At 52.8% G+C, this 23495-nt stretch overlaps 1 protein-coding gene across 14 annotated transcripts in view; it reads left to right on the plus strand.

Moving 5' to 3' along the window:
• The window catches only part of PRDM15 (PR/SET domain 15), an 80629-nt gene that overhangs the window by 50341 nt on the left and 6793 nt on the right, over positions 1 to 23495 (plus strand). For 10 of the 14 annotated variants that reach the window (XM_063640580.1, XM_063640582.1, XM_055279762.2 and 7 more), the window contains 10 exons: positions 2085 to 2252; positions 4363 to 4457; positions 6985 to 7116; positions 8403 to 8537; positions 9196 to 9359; positions 10253 to 10332; positions 10727 to 10846; positions 14632 to 14763; positions 17967 to 18050; positions 18475 to 18650. In XM_063640580.1, coding sequence (XP_063496650.1) covers positions 2085 to 2252; positions 4363 to 4457; positions 6985 to 7116; positions 8403 to 8537; positions 9196 to 9359; positions 10253 to 10332; positions 10727 to 10846; positions 14632 to 14763; positions 17967 to 18050; positions 18475 to 18650 — 1286 coding nt within the window. The remainder of the gene's footprint in view (positions 1 to 2084; positions 2253 to 4362; positions 4458 to 6984; positions 7117 to 8402; positions 8538 to 9195; positions 9360 to 10252; positions 10333 to 10726; positions 10847 to 14631; positions 14764 to 17966; positions 18051 to 18474; positions 18651 to 23495) is intronic. The other 4 variants (XM_063640585.1, XM_063640581.1, XM_063640584.1 and 1 more) reach the window with 1 other exon arrangement.

Raw genomic sequence — 23495 nt, forward strand, 5'->3', positions numbered from 1 at the left:
GCTCCTGGCACCTACTGGGTGGAAGCCCGGCATCTGCTCAGCATCCCACAGGGCAGCCCACAACAAAGGATCTGGCCCAAAACGCTGAGGCAGGGAAACCCTAGACAGTGGGACCCTCAGACACTCTGTGGCAGCTCCCTCGGGCAGCAGAGAGGGAGAGGCGCAGGGCGGCTGCTTTGCACAAATGGCAGCTTTCAATGCAGTTTTGAGGATTTGTATATTTGGCAAACACTGATCCTGGGAGCTGATCCGTGGGTAAGAGCCCAGGGGCCCAGAAATGCAGTCTGCTCTGGTGCCCCGCTCCTGGGTCACCCGGCTGTCATGTCCTCCCACGTTGGCGACGCAGGGAGAAGAATGCAGCTCTGCTGGGCCCCAGGGTCGCCGACAACCGGTGAGGCATCTGATGGATGGGGGCAGGGCGAGGGGACCTGGGGCTGATGCTGCAGGGTGAGGGACTGGGCAGTGAGGACCCCCCGGGTGCCTGTGCGAGAGTCGGAGGGACAGATGGCACTGGGGGGCTGTCAGTGTCCTGGGCGGGGCAGAAACCACAGTTTGACTGGCTACCTTCCAGGAGGGGCTGGAGATGAGGTCTGGGATGCAGGGATGTGGGTGTTTCTGGAAGCTTCGTGGACTGTGTGTGGGCGTGTGGCTGTGTATTTGTGTGGTGTGTGGATGTATTTGTGTGGTGTGTGGATGTATTTGTGTGGTGTGTGGATGTATTTGTGTGGTGTGTGGATGTATTTGTGTGGTATGTGGATGTATTTGTGTGGTGTGTGTTTAGTATTTGTGTGGTGTGTGTGTTGAATATTTCTGTGGTGTGTGTGTTGTGTGTATGTATGTGGTGTGTGTTGAATATGAGGTGTGGTGTATTTTTGTGGTGTGTGTGTTGAGTGTATTTGTGGTATGTGTGATTTGTATGTATTCGTGTGGTATGTATTTGGTGTGGCGTATTATATGTGTGGTATGTGTTCAGTGTGTGTGTGTGGTGTATGTTTGTGTTGTATGTGTTCAGTGTGTATTTGGTGTGTGTGATATGTGATTGTGTATTTATGTGTGGTGTGTGTATTTGTGTGGTGTGCTGAGCGTATGTGTTTGTGTTGTGTGTGTATTTGTGTGTGGGTTGTGTGTGTGGTGTATGTGTTGAGTATGTATTGTGTGGGGCATGTGTGTGGATGTGTGTGTTGAGTGTGTACTTGTGTGGGGGTGTGTGTTGAGTGTGTGGTGTGTGATTGTGTATTTGTGTGGGGCATGTGTGTGGTGTGTGTATGGTGTGTGATTGTGTATTTGTGTGGGGCATGTGTGTGGTGTGTATGTGGCGTGTGTGATTGTGTATTTGTGTGGGGCATGTGTGGTATGTTGAGGGTGGTGTGTGTGATTGTGTATTTCTGTGGAGCGTGTGTGTGGTGTGTGTGTGGTGTGTGATTGTGTATTTGTGTGGGGCGTGTGTGTGGTGTGTATGTGGCGTGTGTGATTGTGTATTTGTGTGGGGCATGTGTGTGGTGTGTGTTGAGTGTGTTTGTGTGGTGTGTGCTTGTGTGTGTGCTCAGGATTTGGGTGAGGGGGGGAATATGGGCACATTGATGCCTGCCCACGGGGAAGGAGTCTGGGAGGGGCCACCACCAGGGATCCTGGGGGCAGGGGCGGCCACATTGGTCGGGTGGTCAGTTGGTGGGGTGGTTGGTTGGTTGGTAGGTAGGTCATTCTATCTGTCAGTCAGTCATGCTGGATGGAGGGTGCAGGCCCAGGGGAAGCTTTGGACTGGGCAGCTTTCCTGACGGAAGTGGAGTCATCGTCCCCAGGTGCTGTGGGACAGGGTGGCCTGGGAGGGAGGCGGCCGGCGTTGCTTGGTGATGAAAGGTGAGCTCCGTGTCTGCTTTTCAAGCACTGGGGTTCCCATCTCTGCATCGTGTGTTCCTGGGGTAGACAGTGTGTGACACACAGGTGCTGTTTTCTTCCTGGCCACGCGTCCCTGTGACTCTCATGCCCGTCACCCGCGCTTTATTGACGTTCGGGCCACACGTGCGTGCCTGCGTGAGATGTTATTTACCTCAAAATCGTTGTGTGTTTGTTTGCTCTCTGGACAGATGACAAGACGTTCCAATGTGAGATGTGTTTCAGATTCTTCTCCACCAACAGCAACCTCTCCAAGCACAAGAAGAAGCACGGCGACAAGAAGTTTGCCTGTGAGGTCTGCAGCAAGATGTTCTACCGCAAGGACGTCATGCTGGACCACCAGCGCCGGCACCTGGAAGGTGAGGCCGCCCGCGCACCTGCTGCGGGCCGGGAGAGGTAGCTCCTGCGGGGTGGGGCAGGGCGGCGTGGAGCGGTCAGCAAGGCCTTTGGGGAGCAGTTCGGCACCACCTGCTCCTTTGCCTGGAAACGCCCGCCATCCGATGGGCTCATCCTCTTCTGAGAACCCGTCTCAGGAGAGCAAGTTGCTGAGACACAGGTGTCAGACCTGCTATGCGCAAGGAGAAACAGCTGGAAATACCCTAAATGTTCCACACTGGGGAAGGAGCTAAGAAAACCGGACGATTTGTAGGGTCGAGTGTTTTACTGTCATTAGAAGTGTTTTTTCAAAGATATTAGATGTTGTGAAAAATGCTTTCAATATGACAAAGTGGGAAAAACCAGTACAAGAGCAACTAAGAGCAGCAGCCCTTCAAACACCTTTTCGTTAAAATTTGGAAAAAATTATTTTATAATTACAAATGAAGCATATGCTTGTTGAAAAGAAAATGTGAGGCCACAAAGTCCTGTGTAAAGTAGAACCCTCCTGGGCATGGTGGCTCACGCCTGGAATCGCAGCACTTTGGGAGGCCGCAGCTGGAGGATCACTTGAGGCCAGCAGTTCGAGACCAGCCCAGGCAACATAGCGAGGCTCTGCTTCTACAAAAAATTAGCTGGGCATGGTGGCACATACTTGTAGTCCCAGCTACTCAGGAGGCTGAGGCAGGAGGATTGCTTGAGGCTGGGAGGTCGAGGCTGCAGTGAGCTGTGCTTGTACCACTGCTTTCCAGAGCAAGACCCTATCTCAAAAAATATACATAAAAATGAAAAACGAAGTATAACCATGTCCGTCCAAATAGGCATACACATGTGCCTTTTTCCCTTTTTTAAAAAAACAAGGCTGGAATTGCATCCTGTGTACATTTTAGCACTTTCCTTTTTTACTTGACTCTTTTCTTCATGTTGATTCATAAAGACCCACAACGTTTTTCTTTGTGGTTCCTTGGGTGGTATACTCAGGGCCTCTCGAATCAAACCTGGACTCCACTTAGTGACTGGGTAGCCTTTAGCAAGCTACTATGCCTCAGTTTTCTCACCTGTGCAGGGGAGACAGTACTCAGACCTGAACCCCTAGCATTGCTGTGATGGTTGAACCAGACCCTGCTCTTGAAACTTCTCGCACAGGACCCCGCACATGGCAAGCGCCCATAAATGCCGGTAACTGTGGATGCTGCCAGAAGTCAGCTGTTTCCAGGGACACAGTGTAGCTGGGTTGCATTTTACAGTTTAATGTAACTCGGGTCGTCTTCTGTGGGAGTAAACTCACATTTTTGTGACTGTTTTATGGATTTGTCCCTCATATCAGAGCTTAGTCTAAGCTGCGCCTCAGACTCCTGTGTCTGTCACGCTGGGAGCCTTTGGAGAACGGTCCCTTTGTCCAGCATCCAGCTTGCTGGGCATTGTTAAGTCCAGCTCTGCACTTAACACCTGGCCAGGCAGGAATGGTCCCAGAATGGGTCGGCAGTGTAGAAAGAGATCCTGAGAAGTGGGCTTCTCTCTTTTGGTCAAAACTTACCTGTTTTGCGTGAACATTTAAAAGTCTGTCTTGATCCCAATTTGGAACAATATGCCTCAAAACCATAAAGGTTTTATTTACCAGCCTGATGTTGATTTGACTAATGTTAATTTGCGAGAGATGAACATTAGTATCTTTTAAATAAAAAATGCCTGCCCATTTCACCATCTATAAGAATCATAACTTGGCTTTGGGCCTTTAGATGGAGTAGAAGTGCCTTCTTCCATAGGTGCTCATCATAGCTCTGCCACCTAGGAACATTTAGCACTCGATGCCATTATATTTCCAAATGTTTCAGATGCAAGAACTGTCTCTGCAGATCCCACGTACATTGTGCCATCTCCCTTCCTTCCCTGGGGCTGCTTCAGGAATGGTGGTCAGTGCTGATGCCAAACAGTGTGCAAGTGATGTTACTTACACTGCCACGCTTTTGTCCCCACTGTGGGCAGCCCTGGCCTCCTATGCGCTGGAAAGGACGCTGGCTGAAGTGGAATCTGATGGACCTTCGCGTGTTCTGTGTGTATTCACTGTCTTGCTGGTGGGGTTGGCAATTTCAGGAGTGCGGCGAGTGAAGCGAGAGGACCTGGAGGCTGGCGGGGAGAACCTGGTCCGCTACAAGAAGGAGCCTTCCGGGTGCCCGGTGTGTGGCAAGGTAATGCTTGCAGTCCACGTCGGAAGCTGAGATGGAAAGCACATCATTTTCTTCAGTTAAGACTCTATGAGCTGTACTTATAGGGTATTGCAGGGAAGATTTGGGGGGTAACGATGGGTGCTCAGGTTGTCTTAAACTGGTGTCCACCCATTTTAAACACTTGCCATGTGGATTTCTTTGGTACTTAAGATGGGTTTCCAGTGAGTGGGCTGAGAAAGAAGGGTTCTTCCTGGACAGCCTCTTTTCCTCCTTGCCATGATTTTCCACCTGAGCTGCTCCCTGGCTCCCGCTTTCCCGTATAGCATTGTTGAGACAGTGACCTTGTGGTCAGGACTGGGGCACAATGAATGAGGACGGGGGGGGACCCAGTGGCTTTATTTTGCCTGTCAGTGCCGGTCTCCTCTGTGCAGTGGATGGCTGGCGTTCTGTAAGTGGAGCATGACCGATCCCATGGCAGGTGCTCCCAGGCACGTTCAGTGGGTGCCCGGCGCTGCCCAAGAGAGGAAAGGGTGATGTCATCCATGGGAGCACATCCATCTGAGGGCTGTGCGGTGAGGGGGCCATCCTGGCAGTAGCTCAGGATTCAGACACCTGGCTGCTTGGCGGAGATACTGGATCCTAAACGTCCAGCAAACACGCTGCCCCTCCCGGGAGAGCCCAGGGCCCATGCCGTGGCCCTCACAGCTGTCAGGCTGCCATGGCCCCAAGTTCTGTGCATAAGCACCTTGGTTGTGACTGGAGGTGGCATCACTTCTTCGTTACTTAGCTTTCACTCAGGTGACTATAAGATGTCATCTGTCCTCGGAGGCCTAGGAACTGTCCCTCACAGGATGCAAAGCTCATGCTGCAGATTAAGGGCTCTGAGCGGCTCCCAAACGGGCTCTGGGCCCAGCAGCTCCAGCATGTCGCTCAAGTGGCTTTAGGAGCCGCCGAGAGGAGGGTGCCCCGGCCACGCACAGCTCACGTGAGCCCTGGAGTGACGCTTATCCAGCGTTTCAGCAGCTGGGAGCACAGGCCCCCGCAGGAGGCCCACTGTCACCGTCCCCGCTGTCCTGCCTTCCAGCATGCAGCACCATCACCCAGCTTTTGACCTTTTAAAGAGAAAACGGAAATCTCAGTGTTGATGTGAAATTTCCTGATTTTTTTCAAACCGCAGAGCGAGCCTGAGCAAATGAGTGAGCAGGGAGGTGTGGCCGGGGGTCCAGGTGAGGCTCCAGACTGTGGGCTGGAGGCCAGGGCTGCGGTAGAGCAGGGGAGTTGGAGTGCCTTTGCGCGCTGGGCCAGCTGTGCACAGGGCAGAGGTGGGCGAAGCCTGTGTCCCTTATCTCCCATCCCCAGTCCTTCTGCCCACTGACCTCTGCCCCTTGCGGGGTACCAGCTCCAAGTGTCTTCCATGCTGTTGAGAGATCGTATGTGCAAAACCAGCTCTGTGCCTGACATCCAAACACGTTTTTATTCTGCGCAGTGTTTATTGAATACCCACTGAGGGTTGAGGCAGGTGTGAAATAGCCTGTAGTTTGGGTGACTGAATTCTTTGTTGTTTCCAGTTATTTGTCGTCTTCAGCCCAGTCTTCCCTGTAAAGACCATGACACCTGCAGACTCTGTCCTCTCCTGCTCACCTTTCACCCTGTCGCATTGCCCCACCTAGCATCCCTGGGATGGGGCACAGCGCTGTCAGCCCCTGAGTCATCTGCACATCTTGGAAAGAGATGTTGCCTGGAGATGCCGGCATCCTGTCCCTAGCAAATCATTCATTCCTTCTCATTCATCTCTTATGTTCTCTTCTTGACAATGTGGGCATCAGGCGAACTTTAGGAGGTCACACCCCGGGTTACTTGGCCACTGGGAATGGCCATCCAGATAGAGACCCGCAGAGTTCTGTGGAGCTCTGGGGTTTCTAGGGCCCTAGCAGTGGTCTCAGCTTCCAGCCTTGTCCACTGCTCTGTGCCAGTGGGGCCACATCTGTCATGTGGACCACCGTATTCCCAGCGCCAGCCCCAGCCCTGGTCACAGAGGTGACCCCCTTGGATGGGTATTGGATGAATGGGCGTATCTCTACGCCCATCATGCCAGGCTGGAAAGAGCAGGAAATCAGAGACATTGTGAATGTGCATTAAATACAATATAAAAGCCAAGGGGGTAACTAGCTTTCTTCTTTGATATCTCCCTTCAGAAAATTGCAAGTACTAATGTGATTTGCTGGTTCCTTGGTAGTCCATCCTAGGAAAATATTTAAATAAGCTAAAAAAAATGGAGCTGAACTAACGTTTATAATAAAGACTAGGAAATGGTCAATTTTCTATTGTAACGTAAGCACCTGTTTACACAATTCAGCAAGTAACCCTTATTCTGGCATCAGTGGTTATTTGTGTCTCTCGCACACTGAGGAACTGTTGAGATGCAAGGCCTGGAGCACGGTGCTGTGTTTCTGTCCTGGGTTGTGGTTTCCCCAGAGGAGCCTGATGGAGAGGCTGCTTCCCATCACGAGACGCCGCAGCCCCTCACCATGCGGCTCCTCTGCCACAGGTGTTCTCCTGCCGGAGCAATATGAACAAGCACCTGCTCACCCACGGCGACAAGAAGTACACCTGTGAGATCTGCGGGCGCAAGTTCTTCCGCGTGGATGTGCTCAGGGACCACATCCACGTCCACTTCAAGGTGTCGATCGCGTGCTGCCCTCACCCAGGCATGCTCATGGCAGGCCCCCAGGCCAGCGTCTGTCATAGTCAGCCATAGCAGAGTTCTGCAGGCAGACATGGGCAGCTTCTGGGCAGACATGTGCTGCTCACGGTTCTGGAGACTGGACCTCAAAGCCCCCATACATTCAGTGTCTGGCGAGGCTCACTTCCTGGTTCGTAGATGGCACCTTCTCACTGTGTCCTCACATGGTAGAAGGGTAGGGATCTCTTCTATAAGGGCCCAAATCCCATTTTTTTTTTTTTTTTTTTTTTTGAGATGGAGTCTCATTCTATCGCCCAGGCTGGAGTACAATGGCAAGATCTTACTGCATCCTCCACCTCCTGGGTTCAAGTGATTCTCCCGCCTCAGCCTCCCAAGTAGCTGGGACTACAAGCATCCGCCATAATGCCCAGCTAATTTTTGTATTTTTGGTAGAGACAGGGTTTCACCATGTTGGCCAGGCTGGTCTTGAACTCCTGACCTCAAGTGATCCACCTGCCTCAGCCTCCCAAAGTGCTGCGATTACGGGCGTAAGCCACCATGCCCCACCCCAAATCCCAATCTTGAGGGCTCCAGCCTCATGACCTAATGGCCTCCCAGAGGCCCTGCTTCCTGATACCATTTCCTGGTCGGTTAGGATTCAACATGGGAATTTGGGAGGGTTCAAGTATTCAGACCACAGCAGCATCCTCAAATAGTTGACAACTGGTCACATTTCATCTCTCCAAAATGAACTCTGTGACTGCATTGGCCTCACCTCCTGTGGCCCAACTGCCAGGCTTGAAGTACAGCTGTCCGGCTGTGGCTGCTTCCCAGCCCGGTCCTGGCATTTGTGTCCCTCCCCACCTTTGAGGAAAGAGAGGAATGGAGCGGAAGCCCTGGGAGCAGGGAGGACTTGGGGTGTGATAAAGGGTGGGAGAAGCGCTGATCAAGAACTGAAGAAGTAACAGGTGGTATGGGAGACCCACTCGGGGGACTTCCCAGCAGTGCCTGGCCGTGGGCACAGATTGGGATCTTGCTGGGCACGTGTGAGAGGAAGCCACGGGCAGCATGGAGAGTGAGGGCAGCTTTGGCGTTTAGGTGGGGACCCCTGGGGACAAGCTGGGATGGGCTGGGGCACAAGTGTAGCTCGTTAGGGCGTCACGGGCATCAGAGAGGCATTTTCTTCTGCATCTGGGGAAATGATTGATCGTCCCTGTGGTATAGATAACTGAGTGAAGCGTCTGCTGCGCTGTTAGAAACCGGAAGTGGTGACTGTTTTCCAGGACATCGCGTTGATGGATGACCACCAGAGGGAAGAGTTTATTGGCAAGATCGGCATCTCCTCGGAAGAAAACGACGACAATTCTGATGAGAGCGCAGACTCGGAGCCTCACAAGTACAGCTGCAAGCGGTGCCAGGTATGGCGGGTCTGCCCCGTGGTGCCTGGGTGGTCTGGAAAGGCAGGTGGTCGTTTCAAGGCTGCGGGCCCCACACAGCAGGCACCTTCGTGCATCTCGGAAGCAGCCCTCCCTCCCCAAAGGCTCGGGCCGGTGGTCCTACTGCAGACTGGGTGCCTGTCCATCACCTGTGCCTGGGAAGGCCAGCCCGTGTCACCTTGGTGCTCAGGGATGGTCTATGTGGGTCTCACAGGCACTCTCCAGGAACTTGCCTTGTGACAGGGTTCAGGAACACACATGAAGCGTGGGGATCGGCCTCCTAGAAGGTGGCTGTGCTGGCTGCAGGCTAGGGCGCCTCTCCCCTCTCCCTCTCCCCTCCCCCTCCTCCTCCCTGCTCAGGCCTGAAGCCCTCACAAGTCTCTCCTGTGCATGGAAGGGGCTCACCAAAAAGGAGGGTGGTTTGTTTCTGAGGAGACTCACGCTCTTGAGTTTTGGGCATGAGGCCTTATGGCTTCGGAAAAGTTCCCCATCAAGCCTCTGAGAGTCCTTTCCGCCCTGGCATGAGTCGTGGGCTCTCAGGGCGTGTCGGGTGCCCTGGTTTGTGGACACGACCTCATTAGCTAAGAGGACCAGGGACCTCATGCGGGTGTCAGCAGTGCCTTGTCTGCCCGGCCCACAGCTCACCTTCGGCCGGGGGAAGGAGTACCTGAAGCACATCATGGAGGTGCACAAGGAGAAGGGCTACGGCTGCAGCATCTGCAACCGGCGCTTCGCGCTGAAGGCCACCTACCACGCCCACATGGTCATCCACCGTGAAAACCTGCCGGACCCCAATGTGCAGAAGTGAGGCCTGGTCGGGGGCTCCCGGGTTGTGTCAGGAGGGAGGGGACATGCTTCCTTGCAAAGAGACATGTGCTTTAAGGAGCCATTTGTAGCTTCGAACAAGTGATGTCCTCTGGGTCCCAGGGCCAGGGCTAGGGGGTGCAGCAGGGATTGGGGGCAGCAGGGCTCGGGGCAGCAGGGCTGGAGTTTATCCTGTGCTTCCGCATAGTCTCCTGGAACCAGCTGGCCATGTTACAGGAAAGTAGTGGGGTTCCTGCCCTGCCTACAGAATGACCCAAAATGCTTTTTCCTGCAACAATTAGGTTTCATTAATGCCAGGCCACATCTGACATACAGCCCATAACCCACGCGGTGTGCTGAGTGAGTGACTAAACAGTCCTGTCCAGGGGCGCTAACGAAGAACCACAGCCGGCACAGCCTAAACAACAGACACTTACCATCTTCAGTCCTGGAGGCGGGAGCTCAGGGGTCACGGTGGCGGCAGGGCCACCTCCTCTGACACTTCTCTCCTTGGCCCGTAAATGCCGTCTTCTCCCTGTGTCCTCATAGGGCTGTTCCACTATGCGTGTCTGTGCCCAATCTCACCTTCTTATAAGGACACTGGTCAGATTGGTCAGGGACCACCCTGATGGCCTCGTTTCCATGTCATCACCTCTGCAAAGACCCCATCTCCAAACATAGTCACATTCTGAAGTGCCGGGGTTAAGACTTCCATGTAGGAATTTGGGGGGTTACGATTCAGCCCGTGGCAGAGGCTCAAATGTTTGCTTCTTTTATCATCCCCGTGGCACCTTGTTGCCTCACCTTTGCAGAAGAAGGTGCTGGGGAAAGTGCCCTCGCTGCCATGGAGCCCCGAGGCTGTGCAGCCATCCTGAGGTTGTCTCTGGTTTCAGGTACATCCACCCCTGCGAGATCTGCGGGCGGATCTTCAACAGCATAGGGAACCTGGAACGCCACAAGCTCATCCACACAGGTGCGTGTAGGTCAGGATGCGGGGTCCCGGCCCTCGCTGGAGGGGGCTGGCAGGGAGGGATGCCGGGGGGTCTCTGCGTATTCTACACACAGAGCCGTCGCACCTTGCCTCCCCCGTGCCTTCCTCTGTTTCTCCAGCTTTTCCCGTCCTTATCAGCCCTGCCACTCACAGCCCAGCGCCCCCAGCCCCCTCACCCCTCCAGGTCCTCAGGGATCTACTGGAGTCACAGGATCCCCGGGAGGGCTCTGTAGAGGCCGCTGAAGAGGTGACCCCACCCCTGTTCCTGCACTTCCAGTTGCTGGGGAGGCTGGGCCCCTCTCCTTGGTGCATCCTTTTTGCGGCCACCACAGGTCGGTGCTGCTCGGCTCTGAGTTGCAGATGCCTGTGTTCTCAGGTGTGAAGAGCCATGCCTGCGAGCAGTGTGGGAAGTCCTTTGCCAGGAAGGACATGCTGAAGGAGCACATGCGTGTGCACGACAACGTCCGCGAGTACCTGTGTGCCGAGTGTGGGAAAGGTGGGTGCGGGTGTTGGGGACACGGGCCAAGTGTGGGAAAGGTGGTTGCAGGCGCCGGGGCCATGGGCCAGGCTCAGCCAAGCCACCCGGCTGCAGGGTGCTGGAAGGGGACATGAGCAAGAACTGGGAGTGTGGGGAAGGTGGGTGCGGGGGCCGGGGCCACGGGCCGAGTGTGAGAAAGGTGGGTGCGGGCACCGGGGCCACGGGCGAGGCTCAGCCAGGCCGCTCAGCTGCTGCAGGGCGCTGGGAGGGGACGTGAACGAGAACTGGGAGTGTGGGAAAGGTGGGTGTGGGCGCCAGGGGCCACGGGCCAGGCTCAGCCGGGCTGCCCAGCTGCAGGGCTCTGGAAGGGGACGTGACCGAGAACTGGCACATCGACCATAGTGCGAGAGGCATTGCCAGAGTGTGGCCCTGGAAGCCCATAGGCTTCAGTCACTTACTTAAAAGGAAAGAAGGACTCGAGGCAGGATTTAAATCTGGAATCTGCAAGAAAATTCAAGTAGTCCAGAAAGCAGAAAGATGTGATAAATTTAAAGGCACAATCAAATCGTTTTAAAAGTAGGAAAATAATGCAGGATCTAATTGTTTAAAGTATAGACTGATTCCCAAAGCCTCCGTGGTGTCCGACAGTAGATTCAAAACCCTCAGCGTATTCACTACGCAGACTAGAATCGGCTGTGTGGTGAGAAACTCACCACGGCCGAGGAATCTTCATTGTAACGACAGAACATTCATTAATAACAAACCTAGTGATAAAATGTCTCAACTTAGTAAGCAAAATAAAAAGATAATTCCAGTACACATCATAATTTTAACACATTCCTGTTTTTTTTTTTTTTTTTTTTTTTAAAACAACTTCCTAAAAGTTTTGGAGCGGCAGGTCTGTCTTGGGCTGTTTCAGGTGACCCTGCTCATGCTGTCAGGGTGACAGTGTGATGGAAACACAGGAGCTCCATGAACTGCACTCGCTGGGTGACCCCTATGAGCACCCGTAGAATAACACTGCGTGTCAAAGCCTCAAACAACTTCCTGCAGAAAAGGCCAGAAGGGGGGTCTTTCCTTTCCCCACTTCCTGGCCCTCTTTTCCTCACCTCAGAGGCCAGCACAGGCTCTTGCCCCTCCTCCAGGGTAACTGCGCAAGGACGGCACATGGGTGGTTATTTAAAAAGCAGCGCATGCACCTCGCCAAGACACATTTTTTAAACAATACAAACAGGCTGGAAGGTGGCATAGTTACTGTCCCCTCAAACCCCAGCCAGTCCTCGCAGAGCCACTGCGGTGGTTTCTCTGAACGGAACGTCAGTAGCAGTGTCTGCCTGCCTTAGCGGGACAGGTGGTTTCTCTGAACGGAATGTCAGTAGCAGTGTCTGCCTGCCTTAGCGGGACAGGCTGGCTTGCTCTTTGTCCGTGTCTGCCTTAAGCTCCCAGCCCCTTTCACCACCTGCTCCTGCCCTTTCCTCCCCCATGCCCCTAAGAAGTAAAATGTTTAAGACGGTGGCTGGAGGGGTCCTGAGTAGCGTATAGAGACAGGAGGGCCAGGGTGGGGGCTTATTCAGGGCCAGGCCTCTTAGGCAGGCAGAGAGGAGCCACACCTGGGTCCCCTGCAGGTCCCCAAATGCCACCAGATGCCCTGGGAGGCGAGGGGTGTGGGATAAAGCCACATTTTATGATGTAGACATTTTAGTGTTTGAAATGAATTATTTAGTTGCATGGTTTTTTAAAATGAATTCTGAATAGTTGAAATAAAATGCTGGCATTAATACATTAGTTGCCAGATTTATTTTACAGAATACCAAATTTCAGCATTGTCATCTTGCTGTCATGTAACAGTTGCGAGTACATACCAGCACATGCTTGTGCTCATTTGTTTTTTTGATACTTTGCTATTTTTTTTTTTTACTTGAAAATACATCTTGGAGATCTTTTTATATCAGAACATGTAAATATTGCCTGATTTTGTTTTTCAAACCCTTGGTACGATTCCGTCATGTGGATTCATATAACCAGATCCTTTATTTTATAAAGTGTCTGGTTGTTTTGTTATAGCCATTTATTATTACAGTGTTGCAAGAAACACTTGCATATTATTACTTTACATTTTTTTCCAGAAATTCCAGCCCTCACCAGGGACTTAGTGTCAGGGACCAAGTGGGAGGCTGTTAGTAGTCGTGAGAGCCTGTCACCAGTAGGTGGGGGCAGGGGCCCTGCCAGTAGGTTTTCTGTGTGTGTGGAGGAAAATGTCTTGTTCAGAATCACATCATGGGCCTTGAACCACTCAGGAATGATTGCAAGAACTTAGTGTGGCCGGTGAGAATATGACACCAGGTGTTGAAAGCTATAAGAAAGGCATGCCCTGTTCGGAATTGGAAATTATAAGTATTTAAAAAACATCAGTTTTCCCCGCAGTAATTTGTAAATGGAGTGAATCACAATCCCAGTAGAGCAAGCTTTAAAATTTCCTCTGTGTGGCAGTTGTGTTTATTCTGAAACTGTTGGCAGATTTTTTTTGTTAAATGGAAGAAAAGCATTACTGTCACCAACGCTGGCTGTGGTGGGGAGGTCAGAATGTGGAGGTGCCACCTCTTCTGTTTTTGCTGGTTTCTCTATGACTGTATTCGTTTTTAAATTTGGAATACGTTCATTTTAGAAGCAGGAAGAGGGAAGTGCTGGGGTCTGGGCATGTCAGCAATGACCAGCACTCTTTTTTTTTTTTAATCAAAAAGATTGAAAGTAACTTTTTCAGGTGAAATCACTCTTCGGTCATTGGTAATAGGCCTGCAGGTGCCGTCCCCACCCGAGGCCAGGAGCCCTGCAGCTGTGTGTGCTGGCGGTGGGCTTCATCGCGGGGCGTTTGCTCCCCCTGCTGGCCCAGCCGCGCAGTTTTCTCGTAGCCAGGGAGGTCTTCTGGCCCGGCCTTTAGAATTCTGGCAGGAGCTGGTGGACGGTCACCCCTGCATATGGTGAGGGTGGAATCAGAGGGGAACCATTGACCAGCTTACGACAGAGCTGTGTTCAGGCTCAGTAGTTCTTCACCAAATGTGGAGGGTACACGGTGGCCTGGGAGTGCAGGCTGCCCACCGCCCTGGGCAGGCACAGTGAAGGCTCCTCTTTTGGGGGTGGGGAGGCTGCCTCTGGGCTGGGTCTCCCTGTGCCCTGGTGCGTGTCAGCCTCCCGGTCAGGTGTACCAAGCCGCACGTGCCTGTGCCCCCTGCGGAGGGCCTTGTACAGTGCTGTCCCTGACAGTGCACCACACCCTCTGACTCAGCCCCTATGCCAGGGCCATCCTCTCTCCACTGGCTGTGTGAGTGAGGCTTTGGAGTATTTCAGCTTCTTAAGATTGGCTTCTTAAATTAAAGGTAGATTGAAAGCCACTCTTGAAACCGTCTCGTGTCCGAATCCCGATCGCCACTCATATTGCCAAGGTTGAAGGGAACCCTTAGTCATGCTTATATTAATCTGTCTCTCACCGAATTTTCCCGCTGGGTTGCCATGGGCACGCAGGGAAGTTCACCCACCGCCCCGGCGTTGCTCGCGTGGTCAGGGCTCAGCCAGGCCCTGGCAGGAGTGAGTGCACCTGATGTTGCAGTCAGTCCCTCCCGGCCTCTGGACACAGTCACTTCCCAGGTCTCACCGCTGGTGGACTGACCGGGATCCTTAGGGGCCGGCCCACACCCTCACCAGTACCGCACAGGCCTCTGCCTGTGCCTGCCCCAGGGTCTCCGGCACGGGCCCCCGGGTGGGCTCCGTGGGGGTGTGGCTGCCTCTGACTCGCTGTGTCCTCGAAGGCATGAAGACCAAGCACGCGCTGCGCCACCACATGAAGCTGCACAAGGGCATCAAGGAGTACGAGTGCAAGGAGTGCCACCGTAGGTTCGCGCAGAAGGTCAACATGCTCAAGCACTGCAAGCGGCACACGGGTGAGTCCGAGGTCCGGGCCACGCCAGCCATGGCGCTCACTGCGTAGGGAAGCCAGGTGGGCCGTGGGAGAAGAGAGAACCGCCTCGAGACCATTCCTCTTTGTGACTCCCAGTGAGTGCCGGATTCCCCAAGAGAGCTTCCTGGAGCCGTGGTGAGCAGCTGTGTATCTCAAAAGGTCCCCCTCCCACAGGGGCCTTGTCACCGCCGTGCATGCTGCACAGCTCACCTCGGGCATTGGGAGACTGGTCAGTCTTTAAATGTTCCTCCCATTCAGCTGTTTCCCCCTCAGGAATGTGCACAAGAAATAGCGACCAGACAAGGGCCAGGGATGTGCATGCAAGGTTGCTTGTCATCTTTTGTGTTAGGGAAGGCGCTGGAAGGTCAGACGTGGCCTCGGTAGAGCAATGGCTAAGCCATGGTGCATCCAGAAAAGAGCAAGGTGTCCGCTCGGATGATGTGTGTTCTACACTGATGTGCACAGAAAGGAGTCGGTGACGCGACAGGTCAAAGAGCAGTGTGCGCAATCACTAACACAAGGCCATTCTTATAAAACACTAGAGCACCCTGCGCAGTGCTAATACAAGGCCATTCTCATAAAACACTTCTGTATGGGCGAGTGTGTGTGTGCTTGTGGAGAGAAAATTGAGACATCAGAATTGAGAGAAGGTTGTCCCTGAGTGGTGGAGTTGTGTCTCAGTGTGAAGTTCCCTGGCGTGAGCCTGTTCAGTGCTCCCCGGGGGCCCCTCAACTGCATGTTGGGTCCTGCCATCATCCGGCCCACCTCACCTGCCCACCTTCCTCCCCTGCTCCCCAGAGTGGCACAGATTGCCACACGGGTCTGCTTTGGGTTGGCCGGGCATGCTGGCCTCCTCTGCCCCAGGACTTCAGAAGTGTACTGTCCATCTCTTTCCTGGGGAGTCTCTATCCAGTATATGCTCTACCTTTTTTGGGATACTCTTGCTCCCCAAGACTGGGCCGCATGCCCTCATCTGGGTTCTCAGAACACCCCACACTCTGCCTGCCGCCACCAACTCACTGGGCTGTGGTGGCCTCTGTCCCATGCTCCACAGTGAGCCCTCAGGACTGAGTTAAGTGTGCCTTTAAAAATTACATGTCTTGTTCCCATTTCGAGGGGAAACCTTTGTTTAAGGACATTCATAGGGTCCACCTCCCCATCAGTTTTTGGGGTGAAACAGACCATGGACTCCATTCTTGCTTGCCCTGTTTAGGCAAGCGGGGCCATTGCCCCTGACCCCCCAGAGCCCCTCAGACGTGAGCTGATGTGAGCACTTGCACCAGGAGGAAGCTGGTCCACCTTTGGCCTCCTGCCTGTCTCCCTCTGTGTGGACCACATACGTAATTAAGTGCCACACGTTTCCCTTCGCTCTGGGGAGCACAGTTCCTGTGCCACCTGGTGGGGTGCTGACAGCCGTCAGAGCAAGGTGTCTGGGCTGGTGAAACAAACACACTCCCAGTTCTCCTCTGGCGATCATCCCCCACAGTGGCCATTCCCTAGGGCAGTGGCTGTTCCCCAGGGCAGTGGCTGTTCCCAGGGCGATGGCCGTTCCTCAGGGCAGTGGCCCACAGCTTCTCTTGTTTCTCCAAGCATTTTGGGGTGTCTTTTTGGGGTCCTTTAGCTTCTGAGGAATGACCTCTAAACTTTCCTCACGTGGCCTTCTGTTGGGGATGCTCGCTCTTGGATGTCCTGAATCATCTGAGAGGCTTTGTCTAAAGACCAGGCTTGGGTTTTCTTTCCCACACTCTCTCAGTCAGAGTCACTAAGGGCCGGCCTTTTCATCTTCACCCTCTCAAGTTCCACAGACTGTCCTGGGAGATTCAGCCTCCTCATCCATAAAATAACAGATTTTAACAGGATTATCTGTACGCCTCTGCCCTGGGCTCTAATTAAACCTGTTTCCACCACAAGGCCACCTGCCGTGCACCTCCTGACCCTGGGAATGTCACGATGATGGCTATGCTGGTTCTTTTTCCCTAGTAATCAGGGAACTGGTTATTTTGTTCATTCACTTTGTGGAAATTTGTTGAGCCACACACTCACTTATAATTTGTGTTTTTCTGTCTATGAGTTTGATGTCAATCAAAAGTGTCCTTAAAACAAGCAACAAAACAGTGATACTTCCTAGTCTTGTCCCTGGACCTGGTGAGGGACCCTCCCTACTCTGGGAGGCTCTGGGGGGTTAAGGCCCCTCCCTGGGAAGCGGGGGGTGTCTTAGAATCCCTGGGCACGAGTGGCCGTGTGGGAGGAGTTGCCACCTCTGGTGTTTGGTCTATTAACGCATCCGCTTCTGGCTCCTGTGAGGCCAATCCGTGAGCCAGGACTGACTGAGTACTTCTCAAATATTTTAAAAAGTCAAGTCAGCTCTAATTTGCCTTTTTGTTGTTGTTAGAGCTGGGGTCTCTGTGTTGCTCATGCTGGAGTGCAGTGATGTGATCACAGCTCACTGCAGCCTTGAAGTCCTGGGCTCAAGTGATCCTCCCACCTCAGCTTCTCGAGTAGCTGGGACTACAGGCACACACCATCATGCCCAGCTCATTATTTTATTTTATTTTTGTAGAGACAGGGTCTTGCCACGTTGCCCAGGCTGGTCTTGAACTCTTGGACTCGAGCAATCTTCCCTCAGCCTCCCAAAGTGCTGGGATCGCAGGCATGAGCCACCGTGCCTGGCATCAGCTCTCATTTGAATTAGTCAGGTTTTGAAGAATCACACTCATTTTGTCCGAGCACGGCAGTTCTGTTGTCTCTTACGCTTGGCTCGTCTGTGTCCTCCTTGCCATTGGTCCTGATTTCAGTTACTGTTTCCTCTCTCATTGTAATATCACATGTGCTGCCTAAGAGCTTCCTGGACTAAGGGAGGTATGGATACATTAATGCTTTAAAGAAATTCCCATCGTTTTTCTGCTTGTCCACGTGTGGGTTCCACTTTCTGTCTGTGTTTTCAGACAGCCTTTCCCACATCTCATGTTTTTTTGATATGAAATGTCACCATGGAAGCATAAACTTTCCGAGCCACACTTAGCTGGCTGAGGCTGGGGATGAGCGTTCATTGTCTGCCGTCTTCTTGCAATTCACCTTCTCCTGAAGGCTCTGCAGTGCCTGGAACGTGTCAGGGAGAAGACATGCCCTGATGTGGACTTACAACACTCATTAAACATAGGAAGTTATGTGCACCTTTCTCTGCAGGGATTAAAGATTTCATGTGTGAATTGTGTGGGAAGACATTCAGCGAGAGGAACACGATGGAGACCCACAAGCTCATCCACACAGGTGAGCAGCGCAGCCTGCAGGAGCCTTCGGGGCCACATGCAGCAGGCTGTGGGGGCTGTCTGAGCGCCTGTGGGGGTGGAAACGACTATTCTATTATCTAGACGGTTCCAGCACATTTAGTGGTGTCTTGGCTTCATGGTAGCCCCTTGGCCTCCAAAGGCCAACCCGCCACAGCTTTCAAGTGTCCCTTCTTGAATTTTCTCATATTGGTTCAGTGATGCAGCTGCTGCTGGCAGTGCTCCCCAAGGGACAGAGGCTCTGTGCTCATGTGTGCTCGGGGACCAGCACCAGCCCTCTCAGGACGGGCAGGGCGTGACAGGCTTCTTGCCTCGTCCAGCAGGCCAGGGTCATTGGGATGGCTGCACTAGTGACCTGCGTGTCTCTTCCTTTCCATGCGCATGTGTGTCTGTGTGCGTGTGAAAAGTGGGCAAGCAGTGGACGTGCTCCGTGTGCGACAAGAAGTACGTGACCGAGTACATGCTGCAGAAGCACGTTCAGCTCACACACGACAAGGTGGAGGCGCAGAGCTGCCAGCTGTGTGGGACGAAGGTGTCCACCAGGGCCTCCATGAGCCGACACATGCGGCGCAAGCACCCTGAGGTAAGCTGGTGGCTGTGCCCCCTCCGTGCCCCACCAGCGGGCCGTGCACCGGACACCCCCATGCTGGCACATGGCCCACCTCCCTCTGCAGACCCCAAGTACTGGAGGCAGGGCCTGAGTCTTAGGTGCCTCTGTGACTGGCACTGCCTGCCACACAGGAGGCGCTGAGTGAGTGGCTGGGAGAGGTTAGGAGAGCCTCAGGCAGACCTTTGCTAAGGTTATAAATTATGTCCTCCTTGAAATTACGGCAAAATGGAGGCACAGCCCTGCCACTCCCCCCATTCTTCCCGCTCATGGAACGAATGTGCAAAATGGGGGCTCCACGTGGTGCTAGGGCCGAGTAGAGTATGACCCTGAGGATGGGGAGGGGGAGACTGTACAGACGCAGGCAGAGCCCAACTGCTCTGGAAGCCTGGATGCTCCGTAATTGAATATGCTTTAAGAAGGAGCAGCCCGAAAGACAAAACCAGAGGAAAACTTGGTTGTCAGGTCACGGAAAGGGGTAGACTGTCTAAGCGTAAAAGCAGCAAAAGGAGTTGTGAACCCAGGTTTGACTCCATAAGCACTCAGAACAAATACAGGCCAAAGGAAAAATGAAAAATCTGGGCCAGGCACGGTGGCTCATGCTTGTAATCCCAGCACTTTGGGAGGCAGAGGCGAGTGGATCACGAGGTTAAGAGTTTGAGACCAGCCTGGCCAACATGGTGAAACCCCGTCTCTACTAAAAATATAAAAATTAGCTGGGCGTGGTGGCGGGCGCCTGTAGTCCCAGCTACTCGGGAGGCTGAGGCAGGAGAATCGCTTGAACCCAGGATGCGGAGGTTGCAGTGAGCCGAGATTGCACCACTGCACTCCGGCCTGGGCGACAGAGCGAGACTCTATCTCAAAAAAAAAAAAAAAAAAAGAAAAGAAAAATCTGCATAGGCTGTGACTGTGCTAGACAGATAGAGCCTGTTAACATTAGTGATAACAAGCACTCACTGAGAAACACGCGGCGCGCACTCAGGGTGTACACGGAGAGGGAGCTCATGCGGGAAGAACAGCCGCGGTGAAAAACACACGGAAAGGCGTTCAGCTCACCGCGCATCCCAGAAACGCAAACGGTAGCGGCGGCATCCTTTGCCTGTTGAGGGGGCAGGGGGTTTTAGATTCAGAGTGACCACACTGGCCGGCTGGCACGAGCCGCCGCTCTCACCGTTGCATGTTTTTCTTGAAGGCAGCATCACAGTATTTCTTGAGTGTTTAATGAATGATTATTCCAACCCCTCGACATCCTGCAATAGGAACATGATTCAGTTAGTGATAGTTTAGCAGTGTGTTTGCCTGCACACACATGCTTACACGGATCTGAAATTGTGAAATGCTCATTACGTACGTGAAAGAGCAGTATATGTTGTGCACATATATAATGTGTGTATATACAATACACGTCACACACATTGTGTGTATATGTAATACTCACTTATATAAATGAGGTAGGTAAAGAAGGGAGCAAAACATCCCACAGTGATTTTTCTTGTGTTCTTGAAGTTACGGGTAATTTCTTGTCTTCACATTTTTCTCCATTTTCCAATGTCCTGTAATGAAAGTGACTTCCTTTTGGAATTGGGAAAGCACCGTCTGCCTCAGGTGTCAGTCTGGTGGCTCCCTAGTTTGGGGGTGACCCGGAACATCGCTGTGTTGCTGTTCCTCTGCAGCCAGATCAGGCTCCCAGGAAGATGCAGGGACTCAACCTGCTCTCCGGTCCGGGAAGCCAGGGGACCGTGTCTGTGTACTCTGCCCTGTGCCCTGCTTAGCGGGGAGCTTGGATCCCCCTAACTGAGCTCCATTGCTTCCCTTTTCATGTAGTGTCCAGCTGGTGTTTTTACCTAGAAAATGGAGTCGGGGGAGTAGGAACCCGAAGCACCAGGACCACCTTGGCACCCCAGGGGCAGGGCAGGCCCTGCAGCCCACCCAGCAGCCCGTGAGCAAGGCTGGCGTTGGAGCGGTTCCTCTCCATGGCGTGTGGGTTTCTAGACTTCAGCGTATTGATAAAGACTGTGCACATCACTTTTGCACACCGGAGTTTTGATGTGCATAGCTGGGTGGAGAGGCCTTACTGATAAAGACATCTCCCACAAACACTGTCAGGCAGAGTCCTCTCACCGGGATTAAACCACTTCCTAAGGTGGCCCGACTGCAAGTTCACCTTCTGTGCTCTGCTCTTTCAACTGGGCTGTGTGTTGCCCATCCCCACTCCCCTCAAGCCCAACCCAGACAGAACCAAGTGACTCAAGAGAAAGCCTTCCAGACCCAGGGAAGGTGGTGCGGGGGGATTTTGTCCGTCTTTGTTCTCGAACCAATTTGTTTCTCCAGCCTTTTATCCTGTGTTCTCTTTGTGTCATTCCTTTTGATCATCTCACAGTTGTTTCCCTCTACATTAACTCAAACAAATGCCTACCGGTGATGTGATGGGCCAGCCAGCCAGGGTCCATCCCTGCCCTCCTGGACTTTACAGTCTGGGTGGGAGACAGAAAAATAAGAAGTAGACAGGCAAAGTGATTACAAACTAGAATAGAGGATACGGAAGAGACAACCCTAGACAGCAGTGTGAGGGGAAGGAAGGGGACTTGGGTCGGCTTTGTGTACCTGTGTGTGTACCGCAGCGAGGCCTGGCTGTCTGGGAGTGGGATAATGGTCCCCCTGAGCCTGTCCCCACTGGCGATGCCACAGATTCAGGAGGAAGAAGGTGTTCGTTGGAGTCAGACTAACTTAACTAGTTAAGTTAAACTAGTTATAGTTTAACTATTGGACTAGTTAAACAGGCATAAACTACTTACAGAGATTCAGAATATTTTAGGATTGATACTATTTCGTGACTCCAAGCTATGGTTTTTCTCTTTACTTTGAATGAATGTTACATTAAAAACAAAACACAGAAAGCAATTTTCACTTTTTTCTTATCTCCTAAGAAGAGTGAAGCTAATGCTTCTATGGTGGTTCTTTGGTGGCGTCAGCTTTCAGACTGTGTGACTAGGATACTGATGATATTGATGTGATTGTGGTGCAGGTAGTGGTGGAGATGGTGGTAAAGATGATGGTGGTGATGGGGGACCTGGTGTTGGTGATGGTGGTGTTGGCGATGGTGGAGGCGGTGATGGTGATGGTGGTGGTACAGATGATGGGGGAGGTGGTGGTGGTGATGGTGTTGACGATGGTGGTGGTGTTGGTGGTGATGGTGGTGGTGGTGGTGTTGGTGGTGTTGGTGGTGGTGATGGTGGTGGTGAAGGTGGTGGTGATGGTGATGGTGTTGGTGGTGGAGATGGTGGTGGTGATGGTGGTGTTGGTGGTGGTGTTGGTGGTGGAGATGGTAGTGGTGGTGATGGTGGTGGTGATGGTGGTGGAGATGGTGGTGGTGATGGTGGTGGTGGTGATGGTGGTGGTGGTGGTGATGGTGGTGGTGGTGGTGGTGGTGGTGATGGTGGTGGTGGTGGAGATGGTGGTGGTGATGGTGGTGGTGATGGTGGTGGTGGTGATGGTGGTGGTGATGGTGATGGTGGTGGTGGTGGTGGAGATGGTGGTAGCGGTGATGGTGGTGATGGTGGTGGTGATGGTGGTGATGGTGGTGGTGATGGTGGTGATGGTGATGGTGGTGTTGGTGGCGGAGATGGTGGTGGTAGCGGTGATGGTGGTGATGATGGTGGTGGTGGTGATGGTGGTGGTGGTGGTGGTGATGATGGTGATGGTGGTGGTGGTGATGATGGTGATGGTGGTGGTGATGGTGGTGGTGATGGTGGTGGTGGTGGTGATGGTGATGGTGGTGGTGGTGGTGGTGGTGGTGATGGTGGTGTTGGTGGAGATGGTGGTGTTGGTGGTGGTGGTGGTGATGGTGGTGGTGGTGGAGATGGTGGTGTTGGTGGTGGTGGTGATGGTGATGGTGGTAATAGGGATGGTAGTGGTGGTGATGCCACATGGTGGTAGTGGTACTGATGATGATGGTGGTGGTAGTGGTGATGGTGGTGACAGTGTTGGTGGTGATGAGCGTAATGATAGTGATGGAGGTGGTGGTGATGGTGTTGGTAATGGTGATGATGGTGATGGAGGTGGTTGTGTTGGTGGTGGTGGTGTTGGTGTTGATGGTGATGATACTGATGACAGAGGTGGTAATGATGATGGTGGTGGTGATGCTTATGATGGTGATGGTGGTGATGGTAGAGAGTGTGTCCACAGCAATCTGGTTGCTTTTGCTCAGGGTCCTTGGCGAGTGTCACAGTATAGATCTGTGCTCAGTGTCAATGAGAGTTACACTGGAGTCTTCAAAGCCATTGCAGGATTTATGTTAACTTAAAACACTTACAGGCCAGCCTTTGTTTGCCATCTTTTCCAGGAAGGGGCCCAGACCTAGTCATGGAATGTAAATTTAATGATGCACTTCTCTGCTTTTTTAAATGAGTTACATCCACAAAACATAGTCTGCTTTTTCATTTTAACTTCCTTTAGTTGATCAGAAATTTAAAGATGTTTGCAAAGCTGTTTGGGTGAAGCACCCTTACAGGCAGACTCTTGTTAATTTTGTTTTTTAGCCCCTCCCCTTTATCAGGTTCGGCTGTCTCTGCACTCATTTTCCATTGTCTTTCTTATGATCTAATTAGGTCATCACAGGAACAAACGCAACTGCTGTAAGCAGGGTGTGGGCGGTGAAGGTCACTCACTTTTGGGCAGGACACACTGAGCTGGTGGGAGGGGCCCTGTGGACACATGGGGCGTGCTGAGGACCCCGTTCAGTGTGGCCATTGGAGGGAAGGTAGGGGCAGGGCGTCACTTCATCACAAAACCAACAAATGAAAGCACTTGTGTATGGATTCA

Source organism: Symphalangus syndactylus, chromosome 5 (genome assembly GCF_028878055.3).
Source record: "Symphalangus syndactylus isolate Jambi chromosome 5, NHGRI_mSymSyn1-v2.1_pri, whole genome shotgun sequence".
In the NCBI taxonomy this organism is placed as follows: domain Eukaryota; kingdom Metazoa; phylum Chordata; class Mammalia; order Primates; family Hylobatidae; genus Symphalangus; species Symphalangus syndactylus.